We start from the raw sequence: 26,352 nt of genomic DNA, 5'->3' as shown, positions 1-26,352 counted from the left end.
GCATGCCAAACAAGAGCTCTCCGGCTCATAAGCTCGTGCGGGGAAGAATCATGATGGCAATATAGCAAACGCATCACAATAAATCTTTGCACTGGACCAGGGCCAAGTCACAAGGATAATGAGCTGCTGTTTCCCCATTATGCTCACTCTTGTATTCATCAGAGGTGGAGTTTCCGAACGTTCATCACCCATTGAAAGGTTGTGGCTCCACTGACATTTTTATTTGAATTCTGCATTATAAAGGGAGTGAATTGTTCCCAGTTTGTTCCAGGCAAGGGGAAGCAGAGTATCAAGCAGCAAAGCGGTTCCACTCTCCGAGAGGGCTCTGTGTATATAATTTAAATGCGTTTGTTTAGCTGACATTTGGTAATAATAACCTGTGAAAGCTGGTTACTACACTGCAGAGCACTTGCAGGGGAGTCATCCATCTGTTGTGGAGATGGCTCACTTTTAAAGCAAGGAGAGGCAGAATTGTCTTCAATTAAGTTCACATCTTTGTTAGCCTCCAGTGCCTGTTTCCATCCAAATGTTTGGACACACTTTGATTTCACAGCAGCAGAAATGATAAGCTGATGTTTGGGAGGGGGGGTTGGTTATATATAATAGATGTGACTCAACACATCACATTTTATATGACAAGATTGGGAGAAACTTCTTTGGCTATATCAGGGATGCAGAAAATAGATTTAGGGAGACTCATCCTGCCTGAAATGGCTTGAATGAAAAAAACACATAGCCTCAAACACCTTCTTTCTTAAAGCGCATTTGATATAAATCACCTCCTCGCTATCTGCAGACCAGCACAGGAAATGCTTATTTTTAATTCCCTGAATATCTAATTTTACATAAATAGGCCATCTCCAAATGGCACGCGGTGTATCACGACTTGTGGAGACGCGCTGTTACGCAAAAGCTTCGAAAAAAAGAAAAGAAAAGAAAAAAGAAATACGCCACATATTTGGCCTCGGTGAGCAAAACACGGAAGAGGAGAGGCTTCGCTTGGGCTTTATATATCGCCAGACATTCTGGTGTGGATGCAGGCTGCACGGCATGCGGACAAACAACCGCAGTTAATGCACACTGAAAGCGCATTAATAGTTCCGCCTCGGGGCTGCTTAAACAGGAGTTTGGTGGCGAGCAGCCAGCCAGCGGCAGGTCACATGTTGCAGCGTCATTGTGTAGTAAAGTTACTGTAGTTGCAAAGAGGCTCCTCATTTCGGCTCCAGAGGTCTCTCATCCCGTGCTGCTGCTGCTGCTGCTGCTGCGGCGGCGTCTCGCCATGCGACAACTTCAGTTTCAGACGATTCTCTCCAAAGGAGCCGCGCAGCCATGGGAGTGCATTACCTCATCCATGAATTTTCCACCATCAATAATTTAATCTATTTGCTCCAAAGCTGAAGAGATATCCTGAAGCTTGTCGGGAGAGTACAGAGAGGAGAATATATATATATATCGCTTAAGTAAATTACTCAGGGAGTTGTCCAAAACATCCCAGATGACACTACTGTCCTGTTGAATGGTCTGTTTTACGACTGGGCAGTAAAAGGTATGTGTCTGTTTGTTTTTCCAATAGTTGTTTAGAGCACTTTTTGCTTTGTTTGATGCTGTTTGAGGAAAAAGATGTGTGTGTGTTTGTGTGCGTGCGTGCGTGTGTGTGTGTGTGGGGGGGGGGGGGTCTAAAAGTAGCTCGATCAAGTCCGGTTATCCTGCGAACAGACAGCGCCGCAGCCCGAGAGGGGATATGTGTAACCTTATCCTCTCGTTCATTAATAAAAAACGGAGTTATTATGTTGATTGGGTTTCCAGTGGAGAGAGCACGAGCTCAGCAGATGCAATCTCGAGAGAGAGAGAGAGAGAGAGAGAGAGAGAGAGAGAGAGAGAGAAAGAAAAAGTCTTGTTTCATTATCAGTGCAGCCTGAGCAATGTGACTTCTGATGACTATTTCTCTGAAGTAACAAAGTGGAAACAATCCAGCGCGCTTCTCTGCGTAAAATCCGCCACGTTTGAACACTTAACGGCAACTTCATGCTCATAAATAGCTCAATTAACCATTTGTTCAGGTCTATATTTGCTCATCTAACCTCCTGCACTGTGAACAAACACACACACGCACGAAAAAAAACCCAGACAGTTTTTGTATTGTTGTTTAGGAGGGGGGGGGCTTTGATGAACTCATTAAGACTTTATAGGAAACCCGAGACCTGAACGCCCAGCTACGTCGGCCAACGTACGCTGTTGGGTCTACTTCTTGGTGTTGTGTGCTCGCACTGAACGACTTCAAATTACTGGCCAGAATGAACACGGATTAAAACAAAGTCCCATTTATAGGGTGGAGGAAAACTCCGCTCATTTGTGACAGCTTCTTGCGAAAATATATCGTCCAGGAACTTATCCGAGGATCACAGCAGTGCACAGGGGCTCGTTAGATGATGGTTTCATGATGCACTTTCCAAAAAATGCAAATTAGGGCCACATGTCTGGTCAGAGTTGTGACTAAATACCGTACAAGTGAACTTTACAGCCTGTTTACCATTTCACACGACCAAAGGCGGTTGCGCGTAATTGTTTTGTTTTGGCTTGGTTTTTTGTTTTTCTATCTATCTATCTATCTATCTATCTATCTATCTATCTATCTATCTATCTATCTATCTATCGTGTTTCACACCAGGGAGGGAAAGAGACGGGAGGAAGGTGGAGGGAGGTAGGAGGAGAAGGAGCTCGTAATATTTCACGGTCTCACACGCCATCTAGTGTACAGTGTTAAGAACTGCAGCGCGGTTGATTTGGAGCTGAATGTCTGTTGGTGTTATTTTACTAGTTAAGTTCCAGAGTTGCTGATTTGTGGGTTAAAATGAGCTGTGTGCTTTCATTGTTGAAGTTTTAATTGGGAAAAACCCGCTTTGCCACTGATATACCGCAGCGCAGCACATTTAAGGACGTGTATGTAGGCTTCAATCGGCCACTTATAATTTTACCTTTCTGTACATGTTGTGTGCTTTCAATTGCCTGCTGTTGCACACAGCGTGGGAGGGAGGCAGCGGCCCGTTTGGATAGCACAGATCACTCAGCAGCTATTTGAATGGCGGGCTTTCCATGGCTGTGGCCGGGGTTGGCCTGGAGGCCAGGTATAATCCCTTAGTGATGCTCATCTATTACTAAACGTGCTCTGAAACTGTGTCAGATTGAAAACAGATCTCAAGGAAGCAGGCTTCCACATGTGTCAGCCATTACTGCAGACAACCTTTTTTAAGTGCTGCACTGTGGCACACAAGGGGGTAGAAATTTTGGTATCATGTGCCGCGTGCTTTTCTTTCTCTCTCTTCTTGTTCTCTTGCCATTGTGTGCTATACGTTGAACGTGACAAAACACGCTGCAGGGTTAAACAGCTCTGAACGACACGATTCTTGAGGATCTGAACAAAGACGGATGCCCATGGGGGAGCAGTGGTAGCAAACAAATGTTGCCAAAGGTCGTACATTTCTATTCAAATGTAGTGGGCACATTTCCCTCTTTCATGTCTCCTGTTTCATGTTTATTTTCCCTTCTAACTGTATCTAAGATATCAGCGCCGCTGGTGAAGATGAAGCCATAAAGTGTGCTGACATGTGTGGGGAGGCGGGGGAACATTACTGAATGTGTAATAATGCTGGCCGTGCTAGTCCTTTCATGCTTTAGAGAAACTTTTCAGCATCCGTCAAAGGAGGCATTTATCACTTTAATCCCCACCTGGCACAGAGAATAAATGCGAGGGTAAGTTACATATCCCGACCGTAGAGCCGCGCTCTCAAAGCAGATGAACAGGTGGTCATCTAGAGACGTCAAAGCCAAACAGTAGGCAGAGTCCGCACACTCACCTGCTCCTATTGTTCTGGGTGTTTCACGCTCGAGGTGCGTTGTCATGCATAAAGGCGTGTTTGAGCGGCGGTTACTGCAGCTTTATCTTCCTCCACTCCATGTTTAAGTGATTTACATTTTTGGTAAAAGAACTGTTGTACTTGGACGGTCCTGACGCAGCTGGAGTGGTGGGATCTTCCTGGATTTCATTATATTTTATCTATATGGGAGAAATGTGCTCGACCACCTCCTTGTGTTCAGTGTTCTCAGAATAAAACCGACTGTCTCAAAGCCGGTCCAAGAAAAGTACATCTTATTGCAAACATTCCTCCGTATGTAGCTGCTTTATTATTCATGCCCGTCGTGTTAACTCACAAGCTCCTTTTTTATTAACTGCGAAAACCCAGCAGTGCACGTGAAATGTTCCTTCCCTGGATGTTTAAAACAAGAGCAAACCAATCAGTTGTCACATTTAGCCTCTAGTAGATATAAGCCAGAGATTCTCCGCCAGTCCCACAGCAATTAAATGATTCATTGGTTTTATCGCATTTTAACAGGATGTTGATTGAGAGCATAAGCCATATTGATTGTCCTGATGGAAACAGGAAATCACAGAGATAGAAATAAAATCATTTGTTGTTCCCGGTGTGAGGATACCCGAGGGAATGGCATGCAATTGCACGCTGTTGAGTGGCATTACCCCCAGCAACCTCCTCCCCTCCATTCTCTCCCCTATGGAGACCTGGAAGAGACGTCATCTGTGGTTGTTATGCTGCGAAATGACGCTGGCACTCTCTCCACCCCCTGCTACTGCAATATTACCCCTGTGGTCTGTTACGGAAGATGCAGCACTCTTCGTCTGCACCATTTCCAGCATGAAGTTTGACGCCTAACAGTAATTAGCCCTCTGCCTTCATTTCCTTCATGTGGAAGTGGAACCATTTGAGTGCGATGCTGATAATAATATCAGCCTAAATGCATCCTACACATAAAGCTCGTGACTGGCCTCGATCCCGTAAAAACCTACATGATTTTCTGTGCTGGGAAGCCTCGCAGACCGTTCTTGTTATTGGAAGCGAAACCTCCACAATGTTGAAGATTTAATAAGCTTGATTTTGCATGTTAAATAGGCTTTTATTAACAATATATACTGAAAGATGGATAATTAGCTCCTTCTTCTTGGCTTTGTCCTCATTGCTGTTTTAATTGGTGAGAGGAAAAATACCCCCATCTCCCTGCAAACACATACAAGGCAGCCCCTCCCCATGCCCTCCCTCTAACACACACACTCGCACACTCTGGAGGAGCACGTCACTGAGCTCAGGGAATGAGTGGCTCATTAAGAAGAAGGATGTGATATTCTGAATAGAGACTGTGAGACTCCCAGCACGTCTATTTTTAGACGAGATATCTCTATGGCAGTCACCGCGGTGTTGGTTAATTGCAGCCACGGCCCCAGATACCAATTAAGAATGAAACAAATGCTTTTAAGGTGGGGTTCCGCTCCTCCCTACTGTAAAGGTCCTCGTGTCCGTTCTGAGTGGAGGCAGGAGTGTGTTTGCCCGCCGTGTTTTCCTGTATCAAGTTGGGACATGCAGAGTGCAGTCAAAGCCACGGCCAGGCTATTTTTAAATGAGCCCCAGTGGAAAGCTAGATCTAGATTTTCTTTTCATTATGGTTGCTTTTATATCTCGGGCTGTTGGATGTCCACCAATTCATTGATTTGCAGTGAATCTTAGAGCTCCTCAAAGGTAAGGGATGCATATGTGCTCAAGGATGTATGTACGGTATTCCTGCTACCTGGCTCTTTTTACCCCCCCCCCCCCCAGCAGTGCTTTGCTTATCTTGCGAGTTGCTCTCCGGAGCCTGGAGACTGGTACCTTACAGTGCAGGGAGGATGACACATCTTTCTGTCATTCAGCTTCCTCCTGACAACATGTTAGTTCATCCTGCAGCGCGCTCGCCGTCCACCTGCCAAAAAACAAACAGTCCCTCAATGTGCTCCTGATTCCCGCTCATGACTGGAAGGTTTAGTGTATCAGACCTGTCTTACAGCACGGGCCAGTTTGAGAAATGATAATAACGCTGCGGCATCGGTGTTTGTCAGAGCTGACACAAACACGCTGCTTCCCACTCGGTCAGTCCGTCCACGTTGGAGTCTCCCCGAGTGTTGATAATGATGTTTTGTCGTGGGGCAGTGTCACAGTCAGAAGATAATACTGTACACAAGCTCTTCAAACAAGCAAAACAAACAAACCCATATCATTATGTCAACACACGCAGAGCCGTTCTGCATTTTGCCAGTTCACAATTGACCCTCACATGGTCTGAGCCCAACATGCATTCACTTATCAGATTTATTATTAATATGTTACAAAATCTAGCAATCCAGGTAACGACTTGCCCTAAAACACATGAAGTCTAATAATCTAGAAATGTCTTTTAGAAAGTTTGAAATGTGGGGAAGGCTTGAGCTTCCAACACTGATGACAACACACTGATTCAGGCAGCGAGGGATGAATGACGTCTTTGAACGATATGAAACTGCACATCCTCGTACGCTCTAGAAATAAACCGTGCACTTTAACACGGCGGCTCATAAATGATAGCGAGCCGGTGTGGAAGTAGTGACATCTATTTGTGTAATCTTATCTTTTGTAATAAGCGATCTCTCTGATGCTCGGCACAGTTTTTGTGCATCGCTGCCAACAAATACAAATCTAAGCCAGACCTCACATAGGAACAGAATGATTACAGTTTGCAAACAGTGATGACACAGCTCCAATATTAGTTTAATGACAACAACGTTTTGTGATTATTCCAAAGCTACCGGCTCCCTTTTTGGCTTGCAAAGAAACAGTAGAGGGTGGAAATAAGAGGAACGGCTGACATGGTGCATTATGGATCAAGAATAAGATAACTTCATTGAAAATATTCTTTGACTAACCGTCTTGTTCTCTCTCCCCCCTCCTTCCCTCTTGTTTTCTGTCTTTGTCTCCCCCTCCAGTTCCACCAGGTTAGAAGAGTGATGACCATCCTGTTCCTTACTATGGTTATTTCATACTTCAGTTGCATGAGAGCTGCGCCCCTGAGAGACGCCCCGGGCATGCGGGGCCATCGGACGGAAGGCTACTTGGGCGCCGCTGCGACGGCCGCACGAGGCCACGGGACTCCACAGAGTGGTGGTGGGCCAGGCCAGCGCGGGGAACTGCCCTCACTCACAGACACGTTTGAGCAGGTGATAGAGGAGCTGCTGGAGGTGGAGGGAGAGGCGGCACAGCTGGGACAGGGGGCTGATAAGAGCCAGGGAGGTGGGGGCCCATCCTCTGTGGTCACCACAGAGACCAAGGATGTCGACCTGTACGACTCGCGGGTGATGATCAGCAACCAAGTGCCTTTGGAGCCGCCGTTGCTCTTTCTTCTGGAGGAATACAAAAACTATCTGGATGCCGCTAATATGTCCATGAGGGTGCGGCGACACTCCGATCCCTCACGGCGTGGAGAGCTCAGTGTGTGTGACAGTATTAGCCAGTGGGTGACAGCTGTGGATAAAAAGACGGCAATAGACATGTCTGGGCAGACAGTTACCGTCATGGAAAAGGTCCCTGTCCCCAATGGCCAACTGAAGCAATACTTTTATGAGACCAAATGCAACCCCATGGGGTACACAAAGGAGGGCTGCAGAGGAATAGACAAGCGGCATTATAATTCCCAATGCAGGACAACCCAGTCCTACGTGCGAGCGCTTACCATGGATAGCAAAAAGAAGATTGGCTGGCGGTTTATAAGGATAGACACTTCATGTGTATGCACATTGACCATTAAAAGAGGGAGATAGTGTATAAAATGTATAGATTTTATTGAAGAGTTTAAAAAAGAGAATAAAGAGAAAATATCTATTTGTATATATACATAACAGGGTAAATTATTCCGTCAAATGAAAATTTTATGGACTGCATGTAAAAAAAGATGAAGTTTATACAGTAAAAGTGATACTACAGTCTATTTATTGAACATATTCATGACCTTGTAAACAATTAAAAAAAATCTGATCAGTCATTTGCGCCCAGTTTAAATTACTATATCACATTCCTCAAGACATTGTGATTTGTTTACGTTGCCAAGAATTAGAAAATGAAGGGAAAAAAAACAGGCAAGGAATGAGAGAGGATAGTTCCATCTTCAAAAGCTTGCATGCTGCTTCAATTGTGAATTGAGAAATTCTCCACTTACAAAAAAGGATATGATGCTGACCGAAAAAACATTCCGTTTACATATTCAGCAGAAAACAATTTTCCTCTCAAGTAATTTATCTGTTTACTGTTCTAAACTTCTCAAGGTAATGTTGGAATTACATACTATGTCAAGGTGCTGTTGTCAAAGCTTTGCTGTTTATTTTTTTATCCCCACCAGAGGACAAGATATATATATAAAGAAAATTATATACATATATATATATATACATATATATATGTATATATATATATATACACATATATAAATTTATTCATTGACATGTTTCTGGGTTAATATTATTCATTTTGTATGTTGTGAAGTTGTTTGCAATATTAAACTGAAATATTTGAAGAAATAAAAATGACTATAGGCAACTGAAAAACAAAATCAATGTCGATAAAGTTTCAACAGTGCATTTCAAGGCAGGATAAACTTTATTATACAGACAGGCAAGCAGGGAGGGAGGAAGGTGTGCACACACATACACACGCATACATTTGCACAAACGCTGCCATAAACGGGCAAATTAAATCAGGAACGACCAGGATGCTCAATAATAGTGGAAGCAGTTCTTTCAAATTCATAGAAGAATGCAAGAAAAGAAAACAATGTATTTTCAGTAGCAGAGGAGTGTATGCGTTGGGTGATATATAGCGACAGCAATAATGACGGCGTTATGGGTGGAGACGATGCATATTATGAAGCTGTTGGTTTGGAAAAAGTGGGAAAAAATGCTCCTAAACCACTTCCTGCTCTACAAAAGCTCCATTCCTGCTGCAGAAACTTACTGTATGTCCTTTGATATATTTATACGCAGAAATTCACTTAATTGTGACTCCAGCTACAAACGTAAAATTTCGCAATTAGAAGAAGGTTGCATCACAAGAAAAGCGCCTACACACACAAGAGTAGACTAGTTCAAGTAGGCCAAGGTTGTACATGAAGCATGCCTGAGTTTGACAGTGATGGATTCAGCCACCCCTACACTTGTGTACATTAAAAATACACACACAACATTTTCTTACTAGTGCACGGTAATCCCACCTTTAAATCTTCCTTTTCTTGATGCAGCTGTACATTCACTTCATCAGGAGGAAACAGTTTGGTATCTGGGTTAAAAGACGACTGCAGCTTCGTACCCACATTCCCTCCAGCAGATTATAACTCAGTGCATTACATGGTGACAGCCCCTTGCTTGCCAAGTCTACACGCCATAGTTTAAGGTTGTAGAGGGACAACAAGACGTGTTCAACTTTTCATCTTAATATCATGAAACACATCCAAATTTCCCCATAACATACAAACCTTTCAAAAACGTCAATGATGCCTTACGTTGGTGTTACGTGTGATACCAACCACCTCATTTTACTTCATCGACCTGACGGTAAGTGTGACCTCTGAAGACAACTGGATCTGCCACGTTGAGATTTGCTGCAGAAAACATCATCATCTCTTGGATCCTCCAGGGGAGGCTGATGAAGATGTTGTAAGTTACTTTCCTTATACAGAAGCTGAGAATAAATAGAGAGTGTCTCTACGCCACCATCTGACAAAGATTGCAAGCATGCAGTAGTGTCTCACAAATGATTATTATGAATTTCCAACAAAAAGTTAGTGAGGTGTCTTGTCACTGCCAAACAAACCAAGTAAGAATTAAAATGACCAGTCATTCTGAAGAATAGCAGTTGTTATGCCTTGCTCTTCAAAGAAAATCCACCTTAAGATAGAACTGGAACGATACAGTACAATTCGATAAACGTGTCTGAGCACTAACACAACGCCAGCACACGAGACCATGAATCAAATCCTCTGCAGTGTCTTTCAGACAAGATATTCTGAGATGCTCCATTTATCATGAGTAGAAGCTTCAGGCTATTTTTGTTTAACAAAGCTTAAGTAATAGAAAACTGCCATCCACCAGTCACACATTTATTAAAGTAATGGACAAATTGACTGTGAAATAACCAGTTGTCTCTCAGCCAAAGTGAAGCCCATATTATCTTTTCCGTTCATAAATCATGCATGTGAATAGATCTGAGAGTATGATGTAGTATTTATTTCATAGAGAGCTGCAGAAGCTTAAAGACAAAAACAAGAGCAAGAAAAATCAACCTAGCATTTTAGCACAATGTGAAGCTGATTTTGTTGTATCGAGAGGAAAAATGGACAAAAAAAATGCTGCTGATCCACAACATGTGGGTCCTACATTCAAATGTGTTGCGTCTCTGGCCACACCTCAACTCAGTGATGTCACAGCAGGTGTATTTCATCAGCTGTCACAGGCAAACACTTTATTTGTCATCAGTAGCTAGGGTGTGGTCAGAGGTGAATCATGCTTGCTGTAGGTTTCAGCCCACAGAGAGCAGTGCACTGCAGCTGCAGTTCTGCAGACTTGATGCACTGGAGTCTCAAGGTGTGCCGCAGCCAACCAGTAGAGGGCGGCAGAGAGAGCATTCCTCCCAGGTGTCCGCAAAAAGCCAAAGAGGCTTCTGGCTGGTCCCTTGTCACCAATACACAGGACATTATGTAACAATCCCGTGAGCTATAAGCATCCACCAGATATCAGCGAAGCTATTAAATGAATGATGCACTAGCCCACAGATGATTGCTGATTTTGTTGATCATTAAATTCTGAGAAGGGACCTTAATCAATGTGGGCACCTCTCATCACCTTTTTCCTGGATGAGGCGTAGAAAGGAAGGATCCTCAAGAATAGTGTTACTTCCATGGTCTCCGACACTGAGTCATGGTGATATTGTTATATGATATATGATATATTAAATAGTAATATGTGTACAAATGGGTGAGGTATTACATAAACAATTCATTTCCTCTGGTTCTTTGGAAACGTATAATTTATTTAGTTATTGTTTTGAGATAAATCATTTAAAACATCTACTGATTCACAATAGTCAGGGAAGAGGCCTTCAGTGTTCACTCGTGAGCATCCATTAACTACGGAAAAGAAAACGGAGAGTTTGGTGGCTTTCTCATTTTACGAGGATTACTGAACACACCATGACACTGGCAGCTAGCCTAGCCGGCTAACTTGGCTAATCTGATTTATCGTCTCGGTTAAGCGCACGGAAAGCTAGCCAGGATTACCAAATTTAGTTTTCCATATCAAGCATTTAACGCAATATAAAAAAACGGTCATTTCAAGAATGGCATCGCTTGGAGAGCCTGTGCGGTTGGAAAGAGGTAAAGTTAATCGGCTAACTAGCGTTAGCTGAGATATATTTGTTGTGCTACCAGGGAGACATTACCCTAACGTTATCTTAGCTAGCGTTAGCCAAATGAGCTGGTGATTGTTTTTGACAGCACACTTTGTTGTTTAGTTATCTAACGTTGTGTTAACGATGAGATCCAAATAGTTGATGGCTTTGAATGATGGTGTAGCTACATTCTTGCACCGAGCTAAAGCAACGATAGTTTTTACGGCTACATTGTTTTTTACTTTGCGCTCCAGCTAACAAGCCAATAGTGACAACAGACAGTGATGGGTTAGCATAGCTTGCTTGTCAAAGATTAAGCGTATGTTTGCAAAAGAAATTGAGGCTTTATACACTTTGTTATACACGCTTCATCATTAGTAGCAGGAGGAAGTATTTACATTACAAAGGCAATTCAGCCCCCGTCTTCCTTATATCTAAATGCTCACATTAGCTCCTGTCTGGTCTGGTACTACACTGGACAATACAGAAAACCCTGAATTAGCAAAGCCCCAAATATGTAATGTTAACTGTGGTTGCAGAAAGTCTCAAGCAAATATATGTGAATTAATCTCTTCGCTGTTGGGTATATTGAAATGTTGAAGGGAATTGTAACCGTAGCTAATGGCTAATGAATAGCTTTCATTAGGATCAGATAGCTGCAGTAGTAATTAGCATAGATTGGGAGAGTAGTCTTCATGCTCACGATTTAAGTCGGACAAAATAAACTATAAATCTGAAATTATAAACCGAATGTTGGAGGAAAACGGCTCACACATGGTTGTTATTTATTTTGACATAACAGCTGATAATGTTTGCCCTGTGTTGGCAGAGGCAATTACCTATTTCTTAAAACTTTATTAAGGTGCAGTACATCATTTAGCGCTATATTTGCTCTGAAGTATGATATAGTGCAATCTCTCGTACTGACGTATGTAGCTCTTTTTATTCATGGTAGATAAACATCACTGTAAGCCAAGGCGAGCGTCCCCACAGCCTCAGAGTATAATCAGATCAAATGTAGTGCAAGTCAGGGTAGATTAAAGCTCAGACTAATTAAAGACATGTTAATTCACAGAGAACTGATTCCGATTTTAATGATTTATAAATCATTGTAGACTTTAGCGATTCGTTAAGTTCCTTCAGAGATTGTTGCTTTTAAGTTTAAGATTGGCACAGATGACTTTCAAACAAGAAATTGTTTTTGTGAATGTCTTCATTGGCAGATATCAGTGAAAACCTTGGTGGCGATGTGTGTGTTCTTGTTAACAGATATCAACCGTGCTGTCGAACTGCTTGATAAGCTCCAGAGGACAGGGGAGGTGCCTCCCCAGAAGCTGCAGGCTCTGCAGAGGGTCTTACAAAGTGAATTCTGTAACGCTGTTAGAGAAGTGAGACACTTTGCTATTTTTAAAACACTTAACTGTAATGTGGCAGTAGTTCACTTTTCTGTTTTGATGTTAAACTTTAGTGTTTAAAAACAGAGTTTGGTTTGATTACTTTGTGTTAGCCTTTTGGAAGCATGAACATCTGTTTCTGGGATGTGATGAAATGTCCAACAATGTCTCTTCAGGTTTATGAACATGTGTATGAAACTGTGGACATTAACAGCAGTCCTGAAGTACGAGCCAACGCCACAGCTAAGGTAGACCCCAGTCAAACACCATGTAATACACAAGCATTGGACTTGTGGACATGTTGTTCTAATCTCAATTTCAGAGCATTTGTTTCTTAAAGGTGCTCTAGTTGAACACCTCACCTTGCTTGTTAGATACCACAAATGCACCTTATTTGCAAAGCTTATGCACCACTTTGTTTATATTTAGGCTACTGTTGCAGCTTTTGCAGCAAGTGAGGGACACTCACATCCACGTGTCGTGGAACTGCCCAAGACAGAAGAAGGCCTGGGTTTCAATATAATGGGTGGAAAGGAGCAAAACTCACCTATATACATCTCACGGATCATCCCAGGAGGCATCGCTGACCGTCATGGAGGCCTGAAGAGAGGCGACCAGCTTCTCTCTGTCAACGGGGTGGTACGTTCAATTCAATGAGTCACGGCTGACTCAAAGATGTTCGATTTGAAGCTTTAGCAAGAAACACACTTCAGTCTGATGACGTGTACACATTTAACTGATGGCTCATGCGTTTCCATAAATGGTAAATTACAAAGGCATAAATGCAAAGCTGATGTTTTTCTAAACTTGGCTTTATTATCCACCAGGTGATAAAGTAAACACTTTTACAGAATTTGAAACCTCTCAAATTCTCTGCTACTCTTCAAGTCAAGTCAGTTTTATTCATACAGTCAAATATCACAAATTTGAATCCTGTCATCCTGATGTGTCGACCATTACAGATGTCACATTTCATACTGTTTGTCTCTCCAAATCTCACTTGTGATTCCTTAGCAGAGAGCTGGGTTAAACTACTGTACAACTTGTAACGTTTTATTTTTAGTATGCTCACTGCTAAAGAAGACAGAGGTGTCTCCAGTAATCAGACCACAGAGAAATATTTTCATCGGCATGCTGGTTTACTATTAGTTGTAGGAACTGATAAAGAATTGTTATTTGGAAGTCCCCTTCAACAGTCCCCTTGCACACTGATCGGCAGGTGGTGAATGTAAGAATTGTTAGCCAGTGAATGAAGCAATGCACCAACAAAGGTAAAGGAGAAGAAGACTGCTAGCAAGCAGATATGATTGTAAACGATGGAGGTTTCAGATTCTTCTGACAATGGTCTCTGCAAATGTTTAATGAGGAAGGAAATGCATTCAACATGTTTATTAGGCCTCAGGAATACAGACTATATGTTTTGGTGAGAAACTGAACATAAACTTGTTTTTTTTTTGTTTGGAAAGAAATAATCCAACAGGGTACTTTAAGGCTCTTCCACATTAGCTACAACATTTAGCAGTTGAGATCGCTGCTTGCTGTGCTTAGGTTGCAATTCCAGGATCAGCCAAAGATAATTATCCAATTGACTTTGTTTGTTGCTCAGTTTGTTCTCTCATTAAAATTTCCAAATTACAAACTTTTATATGGTGTGTTGAACCAAAACCCAAAGCTTATGTTTAATTCACTCAAATACCTATAAAATACTGAGGTCATTGTTCCTTTCAAGTCACCTTGTGCTTAACAGTTGCCCACAGTATATTGCTTTTTGGATTATAAACCTATAAAAACTGTTGACTTTACTACAGTTGTTATGCCTCTTCGTCATAAAATCTTACAATACTGTTCTGTGTTTTCTCCAGAGCGTGGAAGGTGAGCACCACGAGAAGGCTGTGGAACTCCTCAAAGCAGCTCAGGGCACAGTGAAGCTGGTAGTGAGGTACACCCCCAAAGTCCTAGAGGAAATGGAGTCACGCTTTGAGAAAATGAGGTCGGCGAAGCGTCGGCAACAGAACAACTATCCCCAGTAGGATTTTTCTGTGCTGATGCCCAGCTCCCATGTGTCTCCTCCTCTAGCCTTCTGGCCATTTGTTCTGGTCTCTTTCTTATCTCCCTGCCCAAAAACAGCACAACAAACATACTACAAGTTTAGTTGTAGTTCCTACTCACACATACTGTATATTGTGCGTCTACCCTTTTCTGTAGCATTGTTAATATTCACCATTGTTACACTGGACACTACAACTCTAGAGACACACTAAAATGATCATGATTGTCAGTTCAGGTGGTCGCTCACACATGTGCATTAATTTTGAATTGACAATTTGAATGCGTCTTTGAGTGCTGTTGAGACCAGCTACACAATTCCTTAGACTGGAAAAGTAGTGTTAATTGTTTTATCACAGCCACTACCAAGTGCCTCAGGGCAAACACGTTCATCTCATGTACTGTGTTCACCATTCTTTCTTTCTTTTTAGTCATTCAGAGTCAAGTACTGCTAATCAAATGCTCTTGGGCAGGAATTACAACATGCTTTACATCTGTTATTCTCAAATATCATTTGATGTGATACAAATACGTGCTAAAAAATGTGTAAACCTCTTTAATTTGTGAAAACTGTAAAAAGATGCTGCTGGGGTTTTTGGTTTTTTTTTTCATTGCCGCTCCACAGACATGTTGGAATGGGAAAGCTTTGGAGGAGTTGAAGACAGTTTGAGTGATTTAAAAGAGATAGTTAGGTAGTTATATGTTTGATGATAAGGGAAACTGCTGAAAGGACACTTAATTACAAAAGGGATGGATTATCTATTAAAAGGTTTCTCTTGGCTTAGTCTTTAAGTTTTCTAACATCATTTCACACTATAAAAAGCTCAGCAGGCACTGTAAGTGATGTAATGGGGTCTCGGCAACTTTTGAGCTGAATTCCTGCCGCCGCAGAGACTCATGTTATTGCTCGTATCAAAGGAATAAATCAGAACCATAAACCTTGCAGTCAGCGTGACATGAGATGAAACCTCTTCAGCTTCTGATTAATTTGTCTTGACATAAATCAGGAATGTTCTATGTGTCACATTTTTGTTCCTATGCCAGGCACATTACTTAATGAAAAGTCAGTTACAGAACATTTGTCTTTAGTTTCTGCTAAAAACAGCTTGTTAGTATCGTTGGCATCATTCAGTTAAAGTTCAAAATGAGGAAAAATATCAATATCAAGCAATATGATAATATGAAACAATCTCTTTAAGTCACACTGATACCTAAAGTGAACTTTCATCATTGTTGTGATGAATGCACTGGCAGGTGTTGAAATCACACATACTGTATATTAATACGGCATATTTGTTGAGACTCTATAGTGTGTAGAGACTCTATACAGTGTGTAGAGACTCTATGCAGTGTGTAGAGGGTTATGCTTTTAATCTGTTGCATGGGCACATCATTCATTTTAACTTTTTTTTTAATCCTGGTAATCATTGACATCTTTAAATTACCTGGATTAAAAGATCAAATATGGCACCGGTGCTGGGATAAGAGAACCATTTACTTTAATCATGCTTGGACACAATTCAAACACAAGGCCGCGCCCGATCATGAAGATTTTAGCTGAGCAGTCAGTTTCAGCTTTTTCTGACCTGTGTGCCAGCACAGGTTTATTTCTGATCCCATCATCACTAACAGTCGTCATTGCTCCATTAAATCTAACAGTTTACTGGCACCCATGTAATCTGTATGTAATATACAAACTGCACATCGTGTTAAATAATACTTTTTATTACTGAATACTGCCAAACAGTCAAGTTTATTCTGACTGCAGTTTTAACAAGGCTAATATCAAAACAGTGTCAATAACCCTCAATATACTGCATACCAAGGCTCCCCTCCTACCTTTACAACACTGATATGTTTTATAGTTTTAAAATGTTTGCAGAATGCATGTTTAACTGTCATATTAGTGTTTCTTGTATCATGAGAAAATTTCTTGTGATGTGGAATATTAATGCTTAAAAAAAACTGATACATGTCAGTCAAACAAGTCTAACAATTATGTCTTTCAAACCCTTCAAATACTCTGTTATTCAATAAAAAACAGCAAAAGTGAGCATTCAGCAACTTTTCTGGCTTTCCCAGTGAAGGGAAATATCAAGTCAATTTCAATATAAATAACTGTCTGTTAGAAGCTCCTCATCGTCCTTTTTTTCAGTGTGTAGGACAACAAAACATCCCCAGGACAAATTTAATTTCAGAGATTTATCCACAAATTCTTCTGTTTCCATTGTAGATGCAATGTTGTGTACAATATAAAGCATAATGTAAAGTAGGCTTTAGCTGACTAAGCCATACTATCTTCCAGCCTCAGGATGAACACAGCACGTAATTGGGACGAGAAGGTAGTAACGATGTATGAGCGCAGGAAGCGTTTGCCATTGGTGTAGCTTTGAGTGGTGTCCTCAACTGTTTGTCCTCTGAATCCTTATTCACAAATGAATTCCTTTTCAGTGCAGTGTAGTGTGAAATGGATTTCTATTTGAGTTTGCCAGTGTTTGCTGTAGGACACGAATTGACGCCTGATGACATAGCTGTACAGTTTGTGTGACCATCTGAAATGAGGTCCCAGATAGTTTCTGTTCGACTGTGTAGCTGCTTTTGTGATGTAGTTACTGCAGTCCTTGTCTTTTTTTCATTGGTGTTTTGTTGCATTATCCACCATCATATGGGCAACTGCCTATGACATCACTCCCAAACTGTAAGTAGCTTTTTTCAGAAGTTATGAGGTCCATAGGTACTTTTTGACCTTAAAAAGATTCCATGATAACTGGAACTAAAATTGCAGTTTGCCAGAAAACAAAGTGCATCTTCGTCATCTTACTGTCTGTTACAGTCACTACACGTGTCCATTATTGCCCTCCATGCCAACGCAAAGTCTGCTGTTCCTTTAAATATAAACTTTTCTTGCTGGAATATCTTCACTCAAGTCAGTGGAAGGTGTTATTAACTTTTATTGAATTGCGAGACTTTGATATTTAATATAGTGCAAGAAAAACGATGATACATGATGAGCACATAGCCCAGTTGTATTCAGTGCGTGTGCTCCCTGTAATCTATTACTCCTTATGAAAAATGCTGAATTTTGGAACAAAGTAATAAAACACACACAGTACTGCAAAACTAAATGCAAAATATCTATGCAAGGTCATTTAAAAACTTTGGAGATATCCTTTAATGGTGCAAAATAGCTGCCATTTTACTGCAGAATGTGCTGAAAATTACTACTTTAATGTAAAATGACATGTTCAACAATGTTGGGACTGCTGCACTCAGACTAATTGGAGTCACTTAATGTCATGACGCATTCACAATGTTTGTGACATTCTCCTATTGATCACCATTAAAAATACTTACAGTAAAAATGTCCATGTGATATTAGCCTTGCTATTTAATTAATGATTGTCAGGATGCATGTAGAAGAATAAGCTTATGTGAAAGTGTGGTTAGCAATAGACCATTCCATAGGCTACTTTGAGCATACTTTTGTTTCAAGGCAGAGAATTTAGCAGAAGAGTCGAGGTGTACATAAAAGTTGAAATGTCTTAATATAATGTATAGTTTGTCCCTTGATTGTGTTTAATCCAACATTAGCTAGCTGGATTCACCGCTTACACTCATGTATAGTAAATCAGGAAAAAAATGTAATGAGGCTTGGTATTGATATTGCACAGTCGCACTCTTCACTGAATGTCACTGACCATTATCCAACCTTAGTTGCAACATTTTATGAAGTACCCTTCAACTTTCTACCCGTTTTCCTTGTCTATATATTGGAATGGTCAATAGAATATTTTTTATAATACTTTTCTTTTGATATTTTTCTCAATTTTTATAAGTGATTTTCCTAAAAACAAATACCAGGAATGATTGGTACTTCCATTTTGACTGCGTACCAGGGCCATATCAGCAAAGCCTCTCTGAAAAGCAGCACTGATGTCGGATGGTTGCTGATGTCTCTCGACTGTATGAACTCGCAGCTAAACTGTCCTAGATCAGCTCGTCTTCTCTGAGACCTGAGCTGATCTTTTTCTTTCTGGTACAAAGACCAAACTTGCAGCATTTGTGAAAACTTTGATAATGTTTTGAAATATTTTAGTCAGTGTTTGTTTAGGATTATTAACTGTAGATTGTGTTGTGTTATTTTGTGTTCTCTGGTTTCTTACCTAATTTACTGTGTTACATTGATGTGGAATGTAAACTGTTGTGATGTAGAACATGATAATAATTGAACTGGAGGCTAAATAAACAGTGCTTAAATTTACATCTTTTGAACGTGTTCTTGAGCATCTTTTATTGTGAGTATTTATTTTAGTTTTAGGCTCAATAGTATCAGAAGCAACCACCAAAGGCAGTGAAAGGGGAGCGAGAGGACGTGTGTTATCCCAGCCCTTCATAATCAAAATAATAAGATGACTCTTATCATTCAGCTCAAGTTCCAGACCTGTAAAACTTGTCTTGTATTTTAGAGGATATATTTAGGCTTCATAATATAGTCGTAACTCATAATTGTCATGCCTGACACCTACATGTATGATAGATGTTTGATAGAAATTCACCATCTAGAGCTTACACACAACACACACCAAGCTCTTTTTGATGCAGAGGGAAATGTAAAAAGTTTGCCGTCAAACACTTTTGGAATAATGAAACCAGAATGAACTTGAACTCTCGACTATGCAGACGGTTTATTTTTTAGACAGATCTGACTCACTCCCTCGTTGATGTGCGCTGCAGCAGCTGCACCATTTAATGTTTTCTCTCCATTTCAGCTCTCGTCTTTCCCTGCCTTGCTTTAATTGTATTAAAAGCAGGAAACCGCTTCCGAGATGGAAGCAGAGACTTGGTGAGAGCATCAGCACAGGTCACGTTAAAAGAAAATCTTTTCTTAAAATCCCAATTTTGTGGTCAAAAACTATTTATCATGAGGAAGTGGAGACATTTAGATTCAAGATTTAAGATTGCCTTTATTGTCATTGAGCGTAACATGTCAATGAAATTTGCATTGCAACCCCCCGTGTTAGAAACAAGATAATAAAATAAAGATACTAGAATAAAATAAAGTAACATGCAGTAAAAATATGTGCAAATGCAATAAAAATATACCAGAAATGAAAATATACTAAATATAGAAGGATGGAACAAGTGGCTTCCAAGTTTTTCTGCCGTACCCTCCTTTGAAAGCCAAAGACTGCCTTCTTCTCATTAGTTATAAAATGAAGCATTTTTACACTCAAAGGAACAAAAGCTTTCCATTTTGGTTCTCTCCCTGTCCTAATCGCTCCATCTTTTTCTTCACAGTGTGAAGCTTTGTGTTCTGAATAAATCCTGCTCACCTGAATTTTGGTAGCCTGGCCAGTGTCCAAGCACCCTTATTATTTTCAAGTGGATCCCAGTCATTAGCATTTTCCAAAGCAAACATTTGACTTCTCAATGCAGGAAAAGTACAGTTGTATTTAAATAACATTAATGATTGCGCCATTCATGTTATCACCTGTGCTCAATAAAATGCAAAAAAAAAAAAAAATTCAGTCACATTTTGCCTCGCCTTGTGTAACTGATAACTTATGTTTTGAACTGCTGAATTAGTCATATAGTGGCAATAACCCTGAAAGCATCCACTTACTCTACCCACAATTGATTAAAGGTATAGTTTAAAATACAGTTTTTAACATGCACTTATCCATTATTAACAAATATAAATCCTGCATGCTGTATGTACTGTATATCGACATGTATGCAAGCATATATTGTGCATAATCACCTGCTTCATGTGTATCCATTTAATATTTATTTCTTTGAGTTTCTTTTTTCTGTCTAAAATTTACAGAAACACTTTACTTGTATTTATACACTGTATGTTGTTGGTCATTGTTGCTTATTTAGATATATTTTTGTACATATGCACCTATTTTTTCACCCACCAGTATGTACATAATAGTTTTTTGTTTATTTCTTACCTGTCTTGTGTTCAGCTTTGTTGTTTTCTATTAAAACTGTCTGTAGCATTGAGAGCAGTGAAAAAGCACAGTCAAAATTTCTCTGTCTGTGCACATACTGGGCCAATAACTCTGATTCTGATATAAAGCAAAACATAGCTAATAATAAAAGTATCTTTGAGATTGTAGGTTGATCATTTTTTAATCAGACAGGTTGAATTAATAATAATGACCACTCCCACTCTGTATATATTTATGTTTAAAAGGTGGTTTCACCCAGATGCATCCATACATTATGTGGATGCCTGAGAGGAGCTCTGTAACAGCGGCTCAGTGGTACATCAGTGGCTGGTTGCCTGGAACCAAACAGTGCATGTGACAGCGATTCATTAGAGCTGGTTGTTCACACTACAGCTTGAGACCAGAGCACAGCTGTTGGTTTCTCGTGGTGTGGATCCAATCCATTGCAGAGCGTCGTGTTATTTCGTCTTCTCTGGCAACCAAAATCAATCACACCCAGCAGCAGCAGCAGGGGATGAAGACGAAGCAGGAGGCCAAACTGGACCAGGAGCCAAACCAGCAGCAGGAGCAGACAAGGAAAAAGGAAGTGATTCATGTTAATATACCGTACAGTAAAACACACTTACTTAGACTAACACACAAAGGTCGTTTTGGGGAAAAAGCTGGAAAGATGGTGGCAGAGTTGAAAGGTGAATGGACAAATGCTTTGCACCATCACAAAAGCACTAACCCTGCCACAAAGTAGGTAATTTATCATAGCAATAATTCCAAATAATAAAATAATTCCAAATACAGATCAGTTAAAATACATTATCCGATCTGATCTGAAGATTTAAAGATTCCTGTCTGATTTAACTTCCTCTCCACACAGATATTGCTGCAGTAAAATCTATACAGACCCAAAAGACAGAGACACAATCTAGGAGAAATTAAACATATCACATGAAGACACAAAACCAAACTGCGGACTGAAACGGTGAATGAGACGTATCCATGTTTGTTTGTTTTTTTAATTATTTACAGTAATTGGGACATAGCAACAGGATTTTTTTTTAATCTGCTTGTCTTTATTGTTACAAGTACAATTCTGTGGAACAAAAATATACCTGTATAAGCACACAGAAAAACAACATTGCATATTTGCTGGATAGTTATGTAAATAGACCTGAATACAAAAAATTTGAAATAAACAGAATGTGTACACGTTTAGACAAAAAGGTTTCCAGCGATCCATCTTGTAAGATCATAGGTTAAAATCCCACATTCTATCTATTTCTACCTCTTGTTTTTCACTGCCTTTTCTATTTTTGCGTTTTCAACAGAAATAAAATACACATTTTTTTAGGTATTACGTCGTATGAATGGATTTATGATAATATTCAGCTTGATAATCAATAAGATATCCTTAATGTTGAGCTACAAATATTAATCGATTAAAGATCAACTATTAAGTTAATCGCCAACTAATAATTGCTAATAGAATAATCATACAGACACTGAACACACACTCCTGCACAGTAGGCAGCGAGCTTACTTGCTTTCCGTATTTTAATAGAAACGGAGAAGAAGAGAGGTTTCTTCCGCCTCCATCCGGTGACGTAACTTCCTTTCTGTCCGTGCTAACCTTTGAGTGAACACGCGTTCGCCTGTCTAGCAAGTGAGTGTTTTGTTTTATATTATAATGAATGTATTAATCGTTGTAAAAACAGTAATGCTGCAACAAGAAATAAGTAAACTTAAAACCCCGGTCGCTCAGAAATCTTAAAGAACGCAATTTATACAACATTAATTCATTTTATTCACCGCAACGTCGGCGGTGGCTAAGTTAGCTAAATGCTAACGAGTCTGGAGAACATGCCGCCACATGGTTGTTAAAACTGTTGCTGTATAGTTATCCTATCCTATCCTATATCCTATCCGTTCGAGTAAATCTAACTAGTCTTCACTACAGCGACTTGCTAATTTGGAGTTCTGGCCCTTAACTCCCAAACTCGGTAGATGCTCATATTTGGTGACTGGCCACCTGGCTTGCTCTTACTGCCAGAAAATCACCAAGAGGCGTTGTTGTATTGTCATAAACTGTCATGCAAATTATTTAACACAAACGATTAAATGTTAGGATCTTGCAAGTTTTTAGTGTTAATCGTGATGAATGAAGGCTTTACCATAAATCAACATGCAATCATGTAAAGGAAAAAGCCGACACAAACATGGAGGATTGTGCTGCTAGACAGTGTCACTGTATTTATTTTACTTCCAGATAAAATGAAATACTTTGCAAATGTCATGAAGGAATATCATAAGATTATGTCTAATGACATATGACAGAATAATCCTGAATGTGTTTTAAAATCAGAAATGAGCCTCCAAGGGATGAAAGGTAAAGGTTTTGCCTTGAAAGTTGACAGATTTCAGTTTAAATAGAAAACTTCAGTGAAAACTGAAACATGTAAAACAGCTACAGTTAATCTGCATGGAAGGAGAAGAAAAGATTAAAGTGATAATCAGATCAGAAGTAATGGCAGCTGGCTACAATATATGCTTGGTGTGGTTTTTGCTTGTTAACTTTTAAGGTATGTTAATTTAAGTAAAGTAAATGTGTATTGAGATTGCAGAAATTTATCACACTGTTGCATCCATCAACACATCTGCTCAGTTTGAACCTTCCTGGTTGTTTTTTGAGGATGCGTTACGTTGCTGCTTACCTGCTCGCTGCCCTGGGTGGCAATGAGAACCCTGAGGCCAAGGACATCAAGAAGATCCTGGAAAGTGTTGGTATTGAGGCCGATGACACTCGTCTGGACAAGGTACAGAGCAGTCTGTTCCTTATAATGTGTCTGGTGTTGTGGAAGCAGCAGTCCTGCCAGCAGCTAGTCACCTTCTTTGTGATCTTTACAAATTTCACCTCTCTCAACAGGTCATCTCTGAGCTCAGTGGCAAGAATGTGAATGAGGTGATCACCACAGGTGAGTGTGCTAACGTGGCATTTGTATTTTAATGAGTTTTGGTTTTGCTGAATTTAGTACGTTTGTTGGTTTCTCTCCCTTAAAGCAGGATACTGGACGTACAGGATTTTAATATCGAAATGTGTGAATTTTTTAGAATATATCTTGACCATGGTTAACACAGGTGCTTCTCATATCCTTCAAAGAAAGTGAGAGCTGGACTCTCCGTCAGTGGTTTCACTACTTGCTATAAAATATAGGTGTGCAGTTTTCAGACATTAGATTAAGTTGGAAATCCTAAAATGCTGTGAACCACAATGATTGAGAGCCATCAATACATGAAACTGTCATTAAGTGTATTTGAATTCTTGATTCACTAATAGTCTTGGTGCTAAATTCTCTGATTGCAGGCAGAGGCAATCATTGTTAATTTCACCTAGCTAAAACAGCGAACTAGATTAAATACGTTCCCACTTTGAGGCTGGGAGAAGACTATATTTAAGTAATGTTAATATACAGCTAAATTGCCAGATTATATATAATGAAAACAACATAACAACACAACAGTGTTTCTGATCTTTATCTTGTTTCTGGCTGCTGAGTGTCAATGTTATCACTTGTGTTTAACATCTGCCAAATTGTCTTCTCAGGTTACAGTAAGCTGGCCAGCATGCCAGCAGGTGGTGCGGTTGCTGTTGCCAGCTCTGCGGCTGCTGGCTCAGGCGGAGCTGCCGCCCCTGCAGGTGAGCACTGCAGCTTAGCACCTTGTTTGTCAGCATCAGTGACACTTGGCACACGGTGCCTTTGCCTTCACCTTGTATGGTAATATGATTACATGCAGCCAAATCAGTTAGTCATCATTAGCTAGTTTTTCATTGAATTAAATACTACAAATCTACATAATTTAAACCTGACAGTACATGGTGAGTGCAAATCAGACAGGTAATGTAATCTGTTAAGATTTTTTTTTTTTTATTTATGGGACACTTGCTAGGGCTTTAGTTAGGATCGTTTTGGAGAAACTTGTCATTATTTGCATATTTAATTTTCTAAGTACAGTAACCTTGCATTAATGTAATAGTTTCTGAAAATGTGAATGATAATTAGATTATATTAGACTTTATTAATCTCACAATGGAGAAATTCACTTACAGAAACTCTTTAGAACACACAAGGGGGGGTGCAAACAGCAGATGATGGTGCAAATAAGAACAATAGGAACAATAAGGTGCAAAATAAGAACAATAAGGGTGCTAATAAGAACAATAGGAAGAACAAGGTGTAGATAAGCAACAACGGAGCAAAAAAAAAATTAACACTGTAAGAGTTTAAGTGACCTTTTCCCTGCAGTAGTGGATAATGATTGTCTGACTTCTTTAGTGACCTCAAGCATGGCTTTTAAATGTAATGGTGATTGTAGCAGCAATTAATTTCTTTCATCTTGTTTTGCAGCTGAGGAGAAGAAGGAAGAGAAGAAAGAAGAGTCTGAGGAGTCCGATGACGACATGGGATTCGGCCTGTTTGACTAAACTTTGTCAAAAGATGAATAAAGTTTATAAAAAAAACTCACAAGTGTTAAATGTCTGTTTCACTGCAGATTGAAAGTTTTATTGTTAGGCTAAGTTAGGTAGAAAAGGCGTCACTGAGATACAATATGAGCCAATTCCTGAAATTAGAACATAGCCACCCGAAGGTTTTTAAATTTGTTTAGAAAGGACTTGGACTAGATTTTACACATGTAAATTTTATGTATTTGGTGCACGAGGTGCAATGTTTAAATACTCAAAGTTGACCTTTTGAAAAGAGGCCCACTGTCAGTGCCTGTCTTGTGGGTTAAAAGCTACTTCCCTGCAGTAATTGTGCTGTAGAACACCAAAAGAACTGCCACAGTATTGCAGTCAGTCATTGATTTATAGATCATGTAATTCAGCCCAATGATCGGCAGATGGCGCTGTTGAATTCCGCACTGCACAAAGGAATAAACGGGACACTGCAAAACACTGAACTTAAATGTTCTGAATTAGATGCGAGGGTAACCGCAGATCCCTTGCTCACTGTGCCCCATGTCAATACCCCCATTATTTACTGCTACGGTTAAAAACACTGGCTAACAGGTGCACGTGACCTGCTGGCTCGCCCGCAGTTGCACGTAGACAGACATCTCTACGTCAGTTCATCAGGTGAAAGGTGATGTACGCAAACCACAGACCACCGGTTTGTGAAAAGAAGTAATTGTAGGTTTTCACAATTTTATATATATGTGTGTGTGTGTGTGTATATATACTTCATCACTCTATAGTAAAATGAGATGATGTTGACCTATAACAGGTCTGAGTGTGTTTTCTACTGTTATGACAGTGCCTCATACAGGTCCACAGAGCAGAAATACTAGGTTATAAGTAAAAGTCAGTGATTAATAACCTAGCCTAAGTACTATTTCCATAAATACAAGTAAAAACAAAAAGGGAAAAAATTGAGTTCATTGTACTTAAATACAGTATTTCAGTAAATTACTTAACAACTGCATTTATCTCGCCCTCAAAGATTCTTATTCGCTTTGAAAATAGTTGTGTGAGATGCTTTTCAGGATAAATAAGTTTGTTTGAAAATGTGATGTGTATAGCAGTCAGGATTTATAATGGAGACTTTAGGTTTGCCTAGAAAAATGCATTTGTAGGACTTCCGAAGGAGAAAAACATGACAGCTCTTTACACAACAGCAATCC

General features: G+C 40.0%; 3 protein-coding genes across 3 annotated transcripts; all 3 read left to right on the top strand.

Moving 5' to 3' along the window:
* Positions 1-1,410: 1,410 nt before the first annotated feature.
* Positions 1,411-7,672, top strand: bdnf (brain-derived neurotrophic factor). Its single transcript, XM_041939653.1, has 2 exons — positions 1,411-1,546; positions 6,842-7,672. Exon 2 carries the CDS (start codon positions 6,863-6,865, stop codon positions 7,670-7,672), a length of 810 nt encoding a protein of 269 aa, XP_041795587.1. The 5' UTR covers positions 1,411-1,546; positions 6,842-6,862.
* Positions 7,673-11,106: 3,434 nt separating this feature from the next.
* Positions 11,107-16,779, top strand: lin7c (lin-7 homolog C (C. elegans)). Its single transcript, XM_041941472.1, has 5 exons — positions 11,107-11,271; positions 12,555-12,673; positions 12,856-12,927; positions 13,109-13,318; positions 14,542-16,779. Exons 1-5 carry the CDS (start codon positions 11,235-11,237, stop codon positions 14,707-14,709), a joined length of 606 nt encoding a protein of 201 aa, XP_041797406.1. The 5' UTR covers positions 11,107-11,234; the 3' UTR covers positions 14,710-16,779.
* A 5,505-nt stretch (positions 16,780-22,284) lies between these two features.
* Positions 22,285-25,192, top strand: LOC121605302 (60S acidic ribosomal protein P2-like). The gene is made up of 5 exons (XM_041935177.1): positions 22,285-22,339; positions 23,366-23,489; positions 23,600-23,648; positions 24,278-24,370; positions 25,080-25,192. Exons 2-5 carry the CDS (start codon positions 23,367-23,369, stop codon positions 25,154-25,156), a joined length of 342 nt encoding a protein of 113 aa, XP_041791111.1. The 5' UTR covers positions 22,285-22,339; position 23,366; the 3' UTR covers positions 25,157-25,192.
* Positions 25,193-26,352: the final 1,160 nt, after the last annotated feature.

The sequence above is a fragment of the Chelmon rostratus genome, chromosome 1 (genome assembly GCF_017976325.1).
Source record: "Chelmon rostratus isolate fCheRos1 chromosome 1, fCheRos1.pri, whole genome shotgun sequence".
Taxonomy (NCBI): Eukaryota; Metazoa; Chordata; class Actinopteri; order Chaetodontiformes; family Chaetodontidae; genus Chelmon; species Chelmon rostratus.
This window is presented reverse-complemented; position numbering and strand designations above follow the sequence as displayed.